The sequence below is a fragment of the Dictyostelium purpureum genome (genome assembly GCF_000190715.1).
Source record: "Dictyostelium purpureum unplaced genomic scaffold DICPUscaffold_671, whole genome shotgun sequence".
NCBI lineage: Eukaryota > Evosea > Eumycetozoa > Dictyosteliales > Dictyosteliaceae > Dictyostelium > Dictyostelium purpureum.
The window spans coordinates 273-8,916 of record NW_003520003.1 but is presented as its reverse complement, the minus strand read 5'-3'; the positions used below and the strand labels follow the sequence as shown (position 1 = coordinate 8,916).

Here is an 8,644-nt window from a genome sequence, read left to right as displayed (position 1 = left end):
ATAATTACAATAATAATTATAATTATAATAATAATAATAATAATAATAATAATAATAATAATAATAATAATAATAATAATAATAATAATAATAATAATAATAATAATAATAATAATAATAATAATAATAATAATAATAATATTAATAATAATAATAACAATAATAATAATAGTAATAATAATAATAATAACGCTAACAATATAATAATAAATAATTTTAATAACAGCATAATAAAAAATAAAAAATATTATAATGATACAATAAATAACAAAGCAATTAATCAATCATTATTTATGAATAAGATGCCATCACTAGTAGAATTAAATCTCTCTGGTTGCAAGAGTATATTATCAAGAAACTTATATTGTTTAAAAACAGCATTTCAAAATTTAAAAATATTTTCATTAGCCAAGGTTTTCCTTTCAGATGATGATGGTGCACTTTTAGTTCAAACATTACCCTCAACATTAATTTCGTTAGATCTTTCATTTAATCCAATTGCCAAATCAACTATTAGAGCACTCTTACCAAATTCAAAAAACTTTACATCATTTCACTTAAAATCATTATCTCTAGGCTACTGTCGTTGTATAGATTGGATGGATTTAGCATATGTTGTCACTGGCTTATATAAACATTTAGAATATCTTTCAATACCGGGTTGCTTCCAATTAGACCAGTCATTTTTAGATATATTATTGTCATCTCCATTCTTTAGTAGCAGTAGTACTCTATATAATAGCAATAGAAAAAGTATAGGAATAGTTGCATTAAAAACTTTAGATATCAGCTTTTGTTCTCAATTCTTATCAAGTTCCACTTTATCAAAAATTAATCAAAATTGTAAATTTCAAATTTTAAAAAATAATATTAAAGGTTTTAACCATAATCATATTTATAATTATTTAAATTAAAATATATTTTTTATAATAATAAATTTAATAAAATATATAAAAATAAATAAAAAAATTTTTACTTTTTTTAAAATATAAAAACAATAGTAAAAATAACAATATTTATTCTTTAATTTATTTATTTTTTTCTTATAGATTTAGAGCAAAGGTTAGTAATTTTTATCCCCCCATTTTAAAAATAAAAGAATAAAAACAAAAAAATATAAATATAAACGATTATGCAATATGTATAATACTTATATAAATTATAATTGTTTAAAAAAAAACCTTTAATCTACAAAAACCAATCAAAAAAAGCTTGAAATATTTTATATTTTAAAATTATTATTTTTTTTTTTTTAATTTTAAAATTAATGGTTTCATTTTTTTTTTTTATTATACTAAAACTTTTATGCAATATGTATAATACTTATATAAAATGAATATTTTTAAAACTATTATATTTTCTTTATTGTTATTTAAATATATTAATTGTTTATCTAAAAAAGATTTTATTTTTTATAGTATAAAAATTGATGACAGAGATTGTCCCTATCCTCAATGTGGTGGGTATTGGTTATCACGTGTAAATACTGGTCAAAGTCCAATATATGTTTCATCAATTTCACTAGATCCATCAATAATAAACTACAATATTTCATTAATTACATTGGCATTAACTGATGATCTATTACTAGGTGGATTAATACTATCCCATCCCAAATTTCAATATTTTCAAGTGCATAATGCTACCCGTCTAATATATAATAACGGTGCCGATAAAATATATGGCGTACCTAATTACAATCGAGAATATCAATATATAACTATATCAGAGTCAACTCCAAATGTTGCATCAATTATTGATTCAAAAAATTATGTAAACAACCCATATCATCCTTTTACTGCAGAAACTATAAATTTATCTTTTCAATATAAATTATTATCTTTTAAAGAAATGTATAGTAAAACAATAAACCATTTAGATATTAATTGGTTACACAAACAAATAACAAATTCAAAAACCATTAACTATGGCTTTATTGATAAACAAAAAAAAACTTTTTCAATAACTAAAATATTTATAGAGATCCCATTTAGTGGATATAATAGTGAAATAGAAAAATGTAGAGAAAAAAAAAACTTTGATAATCAATATATTGTGAATAATGGTATTGAAGATCTTAAAGATTTCATTAATGAAACAATTTGTGCATCACAACCAACATCTATTCCCACTTATCACCGAGATAGTTCAAAATGTATCTTTTATAGTGGTTGCATTTCCAACAATACTTTGGATTTAGAAAACAATTGCCAAAATGAAAATATAAAATGTCCACATGGTTACACTTTAGTATATATTCCCATTAGGCCTTTTGGTTGTTATAGATATTACTGTGTATGTATGACTTTAATATGCTTTATTTCTATCGATCTTTTATTAATTTTTAACATTTTTATATTTAGGATGTTAATTTTTTATTATAAAAATTATTTTCTAGAACCTATTTAATTTTTAAATCAATGTAAATTATGAAATTTTAAATAAAAATAAATTAAAATTTCAACTAAACTAGATTATTGTTATTTGACATTTTATTTTTAAAATGATTTATTTAATATCAAATAAAATTTTTTTTAAAAAAATAAGAAATTAAAAATTAAAAAAAAAAAATAAAAATAATTATTTCAAAAAAAAATTTATAAAAAGAATTTATCTTTATCTTTATTTTATGGCAGCAGTTATTAAATTAATGAAACCTGGGTGGTCAAAGAGAAAACTATCAATTGAATGCACAACTCTTTATTTGGACATAACGGATTTACTAAGATTAGTACTTGTGTCAATTGATTAAGTTTTGGAAGCTGCCGGATTAGAACCATTAAATCATTTCTTCTAATGAACCATTAAATCTTTTCTTCCTCTAAAACCATTCGATGATACCATTGTTGCTTGGCCAGAACAATGTCTGATATACATCAAATAGTTGATTAGAAAAAATTCTTTGGTGTTGATTTAATTGAAGGCCTTTTACTTTGATTGGATCTTTACCTTCATGGATTTTGAACATTTGCGATAAATTCTTCTTTTTTTTTTTGATTCTAAATAATTATTTTTTTAATTTTATTTTTTTATCTATTTTATTTATAATATATCTACTAAGATATATTGAAGTTGAGATTGTGGTGGTTGTTATGGAGGTTGATGTTGATACTCTGGTTGGTATCTGTTATCGAAATCTAAAAAAAAATAGTTAGACATTACATTACTACAGATATAATATTTTAAATGAATACTATCTAGTACCTACTTTTTTTCTTAAAAATTTCGTATGCCTCCAAAAGATTCTTGGTCTTTTCAAAATCTGTTTCGAGTTTCCTTTCTTCGAACAATTTTTCAAGACCAGAATGTAATTTAATTAATTTTTTTTCATTATTTTTTATAAATATGTCAAAAAATAATCTATCCAATTTAATTAATAAATAGATCCTAAAATGATAATATAAATGTTAATATCTATAATATATAAAAAGTTATATATAAATTAAAAATGAAAAACTTACATTATTGAAGTAAATAATGAATAATATACACACATTGCCTTTTCAGACAAAGTGTCGGATGATGCAAGCTTTTCATATAAAAAAGTTGCTATTAATAATTCTATAATAAAAAAATAAAAAATGTTTATTTTATAATTATTATAGTGGTCAGTTTTGGAGCTTAAAATTTTGGTCTCCAATTTATTAATATTGGATTCCATAGCTCTTACTTTTTTTTCAAAAATGAAATCCTAAATACAAATAAAACAATAATTAGTATTTATTTTTTTATAATGTATGTTATATAAGAGATAATTACCTTTTTTGAAAAAATGTTACCCATTTTTTATTGTTTTCTATTTATAAAGGGTAAAATAAAATAAAATATAAAATATATATAATTATTAAAAAAAAAAATATAATATAATGATTAAAAAAATACTATTAAATTTAAACTTGATTATACAAATTACTTTGATTGTGAGCTTGAATTTAATGAAAAAAAAATTCGAAAAAAGTTTTTATAGGTTTTTAAAATTTTTTTAGAAAATGAAATAAAAAAATAAATTTAATTCATTTTAATTATAATTTCCTTTTGTTAATATAATAGATTAGATCCAAACTCGGTATTTCCTTTTTTATACATTCTATTAAATTTTTAATCTGTAGCTATCATAAAAGTAGTGATCATCCGTTTATTTTTTAAACACAAACACCAAATAAAAAAATAATTTTATAAAAAAAATTTAAAAAAAATTAAATTATAACCCCACCACACACACTTTTTATTATTATTATAAAAGTGGCTGATATGTTTGGGAAATGAATTAATAAATTTTTATTTTTTTTAATTAAATAAGAATGAAAATTACCAATTTTAGAAACCATTGCAATCTTAATTATTCAAAAAAAAAAATGATAATGCCAACTGTCCAATTAAAAAAAAAAAAATTTAATAGTATTTTTCATTTTTTTTTTATTAAAAAAAAAAAAATTAATAATCATACGAAAAAAATTTAATTAAAAAAAAAAATAAAATATTATTTATTTAATTATTTATTTATTTATTTCAAATAACTTTAAAGTCATTGAGAAATTTCTTTTTTTTTTTTAAATATATAATAATATCACTGAAAAAAAAACATGACAAATTTTTGTGATGATCATTTATTTATAAATTTTTTTCTTTGATAATCATTAAATTGTACTAAATATACTTTTTTGATTGTTATTTGTCAATTAATTAATCGATATTTATTAAAATTACGATCTTTAAAAAAAAATTTAAATAAAAAATAGTTTATTATACATATAAACTTATAAATAAACATTTAAGAAAATAAAAAATGTTGTTAGTAAATTGTAATGTATTCATATGCATTTTAGAATTAAATGAATATTACAGTTATAATTATTTATCTATAACTAAAGTAGCTCCATCTACATTACAAAATCTTGATGACAATACATAACAAATATATCTCCTGGAAGATGATCTTCCAGAAGATATCAGTGATTAAAAAGCTCCCCATTCGGGAATCGAACCCGAGGTACCAGTGTGAAAGACTAGAGTGTTACCGACTACACCAATGAGGATATTGGATGATATAATTTTTTAGGCTCCTTCCAGAAATATGGAAACAAATAAAAGTTAACCAAAAAATGGATTTCTTCATTCATAAAAATATATATTTTTTCAAGAATGAATTATATAGATAGTGTGAGCATTTGTGAATAAGGTTTAAATTTTATTTTTAAATTGTTAAAAACCTATTTAAATATTTTTTTTTATTGTAAAAACTTTTTTTTTTTTTTTTTTTTTTATTAACTTTGGTTATCCACTCTTGAAGATAAAGTTTGTTTAATTAAGTTTGATAATACATCTGGAGTTTTTGAATTTTTAATGAAATCGTGTGATAATAGCTCTACAACTGAAGGTCTCTGTTCAGGATCTTTTGTTAAACACTTTGCTATAAAATCATTGAAACATGGGGTCCAATCTTTTGGATTTGATAGCTTTGGGGGTGGCATATTGGGTATGTCGACTAATTGGTTCATAGATTTCAAACCTCTATTTGGGGGTCTACCCTCTGCCAACTCTATTAAAGTAATACCTAATGACCAAATATCTGCTTTAAAGTTGTATGGTGCTTTTTGAATAACTTCTGGTGCCATGTATAATGGACTACCAATTAAAATATTAGCTTGGCCATATGGTGTTTGTAATTGTTGGCTAACACCAAAATCTAATTAAAATAAAATAATTAATTAATTTTCCTATAATAATGATTATGATTAAAATAATAATAATATAATAATATTAATACATACCTGCTAATTTTACATCACCATTTTCAGTTAATAAAATATTTGCACCTTTAACATCCAAATGTACTATTCCTTTCGAGTGAAGATAACCCAAACCATTTAAAACACTTAAAGTTACAACAGCTATTTGATCTTCATCTAAAGTATCGCAACATGTTTTCATCATATCTTTAATTGATCCAACAGCACAATAATCCATAAGAATCCAAAGCTCTGTTAATTTCGAACTAATACTTCCATAATAAGATAAAACATTTGGACAACGGCACTTTTTTAATAAATCAATTTCCTTTTCAATATCTTTGATTCTTGTTGGTGTGATCGATAAAACTTTAATTGCCATTGGAAAACCAGTTTCTTTATGTAAAACTTTAAAAACAGCACCATAACCACCTTGACCTAATTTCTCTTTAAATTCAAAGGTATCTTCAACAGATGCACCAGACCATTTATATTCGAAATCTACATGAGTTTTATGTACAATATTAAAAGGTAACCCAACACTTGATGGTGTCCTTTTACTCTTTCTTTTTTTCTTTTCACTTTTAATTTCATTTAATAATTGTGAATTATGATTTTCGATTTTAATTAGATTGGGTAATAAAATATCTGATGTTGAATTATTATTACTATTGTTGTTATTATTATTACTATTGTTATTATTATTTAATGGTGTATTTGATGATAAATATTCTTTTTCTTTTTCTCTATCCTTAATTTCCTTTTCAAAATCTGAATCTGAAATTGTTGCAACCATTGATAAAGGTGAATATAGGACCGATATTTCAATACCGCCCTCCGCATCATCAATTGCCAAACCCCTATTTAAAACCTTCTTTTTAAAAATTAATGTATCCTATTTGTAAAAAGAAAATTAGTTAACTATAAAATTTTAATCATTAACTGTTACTATAGTATTTTAAATAATTACTTTAATTTTAATACCATAATTTGAGATTTGTTTTTGATCATAAAGTCTTAAATAATAACCTCTTGATAATTTTCCAGTTAATCTTGTGTTTGCTGTTGGTACTGAAAGTTTTTTTAATAGATTGTAGTGTGAATTTACCTCATTATGACCATTCATTAAATGTTGCTCTTCTAGTGATGTGAAATACTCTTGTCTATCTACTGGATGAAGAGGTATTGGTTGTGATTGGGGTTGGCCATTACTAGTTGACTCTAAAATATCTTTTAACCATAGTTCAATTTTTAAAAGCATTTCACCAACTTTAATATCTTTATCCAATATTAATGATCCACATTGTGGATGTGATGGGATAATTAATTCATACTCTGGCTCTCTTCTTAAATATAAAATATCCTGTAAAATAATATTATTAATATTTATATTATTATTATTATTATTATTTATTATTATTATTATTATTATTTATTATTATTATTATTATTATTATTAATTATAACTTACATATTTTGTTAATGATAAATCTTTTAAAGTTAAATGGCTTGGTAATGGTTTTTCTTCATTATTTAAAAACAATTTATTTTTTGGGGATTGGTAGATTGGCGCTAATTGTGAATTTAAAATACTTGAAACCTTGAGTGTTGAGCTGCCTCCACTAAACTTTCTAACCTTATATAACTGACCTGTATATTCCATTGGTAACCAAACTTTAATTAAAATTTCATCTTCTGAATTTAAGGTATTTATTTGTTGTGGTGGTGATTGTACATTTTTTTGAATTGAATTTTCTCTTTTTAATTTTGGTTTTTCTTTATTATTTACAAGGTGATTATTATTATTATTAATATTATTATTATTATTTTTATTATTATTATTATTATTATTATTACTATTTACAACATTATCATTAACTAAAGAAAGTGGTGTTAATGATAATTGTGGCGATAATGGTGGTGTTTGTGGACTATTTGGTGAACTATTTTGGTTTGTTGGTAAACTCATGTCTGAACTTTTATTTAAAGGTATTTTCCGAGCTGGTGATAATAAGGGTTGTTGTAATAAATTTGATGATGATGACGATGATGATGATGATGATGATGATGAAGATGTCGATAAATTATTAGGTTGGTTTAATATTTGTGAGTGTTGTACATTTTCAAATTTCTTTTTAGGTATTGATGCTTTCCAATTATTGGTAGTTGGTAATAATGTAATTGGAGTTTTATTGTGTGTCGACGATGGTGAAGTAGGTAAAGATGAGGATGGCGAATTTTCTGAGGATGATGGTATTATTGGTATGGGTGGGTGTGGTGGGGATTCTATTAATTCATTATTTGGTTGGTGGGTAGAGGGTGAATGAGTTGGTTTCATATCAATAATATCATCTAAAAGCTGATATAGTTCCTCTTTCCTTTCTGACATTTATTTTAAAAAAATAATAAAATATATAGAATATATTTTACTTTTATTTTTATTTTTCCTTTGCAATAAATTTTACAAAAATAAAAAAATAAAAAAAAAAAATAAAAAAAAATTTAAATTTTTTTATTTTTTTATAAAATTTTTCTTTTTTTTTCAATTAAATGGTTGTTTTTATGGTTTATAAATTTTGCAAAGAAAAATAACCAAATTTAAAAAATTAAAAATAAAAAAATAAAAAAAAAAAAAAAAAAAAAAAAATAAAATAAAAAAATAAACATGAAAAATGTATATTTTATTTTATTATTAAATATAAGTATTAATAAATTTAGTTTTATTTTTATTTTTAATCATTTTTTTTTTTTTTTTTTTGTGTTTTTTTGTGTTTTTTTTTTGTTTTTTTTAAAATTTTTTTCCAAATTTGGGTTTTATTTTTCTTTTTTTATTTGATCACTAGTGGATATTTATGAGAACTCAATAATTTATTTCATTCAATAGAGATCAAAAATTTTTTTCTTTTTTTTAGATT

The 8,644-nt window shown here is 21.7% G+C and overlaps 4 protein-coding genes across 4 annotated transcripts; 2 read left to right on the top strand and 2 right to left on the bottom strand.

Annotated features, from left to right (window-relative positions):
- Positions 1 to 248: 248 nt before the first annotated feature.
- Positions 249 to 993, top strand: DICPUDRAFT_93312 (uncharacterized protein). Its single transcript, XM_003294893.1, has one exon. The coding sequence runs from the start codon at positions 294 to 296 to the stop codon at positions 912 to 914; it is 621 nt and encodes a 206-aa protein (XP_003294941.1). The 5' UTR covers positions 249 to 293; the 3' UTR covers positions 915 to 993.
- A 330-nt stretch (positions 994 to 1,323) lies between these two features.
- Positions 1,324 to 2,409, top strand: DICPUDRAFT_44151 (uncharacterized protein; the record flags this gene model as incomplete). The annotated part of the gene is made up of 1 exon (XM_003294892.1): positions 1,324 to 2,409. A coding segment is annotated over one exon (1,086 nt), but the record flags the coding sequence as incomplete, so codon positions are not given.
- Positions 2,410 to 3,090: 681 nt separating this feature from the next.
- On the bottom strand, positions 3,091 to 3,783 carry DICPUDRAFT_85382 (uncharacterized protein; the record flags this gene model as incomplete). Its single annotated transcript, XM_003294891.1, has 5 exons — positions 3,091 to 3,137; positions 3,209 to 3,387; positions 3,462 to 3,529; positions 3,671 to 3,691; positions 3,760 to 3,783. The coding sequence occupies 5 exons, from the start codon at positions 3,781 to 3,783 to the stop codon at positions 3,091 to 3,093; spliced, it is 339 nt and encodes a 112-aa protein (XP_003294939.1).
- A 1,481-nt stretch (positions 3,784 to 5,264) lies between these two features.
- Positions 5,265 to 8,067, bottom strand: DICPUDRAFT_44150 (uncharacterized protein; the record flags this gene model as incomplete). The annotated part of the gene is made up of 4 exons (XM_003294890.1): positions 5,265 to 5,686; positions 5,772 to 6,624; positions 6,700 to 7,092; positions 7,201 to 8,067. 4 exons carry the CDS (start codon positions 8,065 to 8,067, stop codon positions 5,265 to 5,267), a joined length of 2,535 nt encoding a protein of 844 aa, XP_003294938.1.
- Between the last annotated feature and the right edge of the window lie 577 nt (positions 8,068 to 8,644).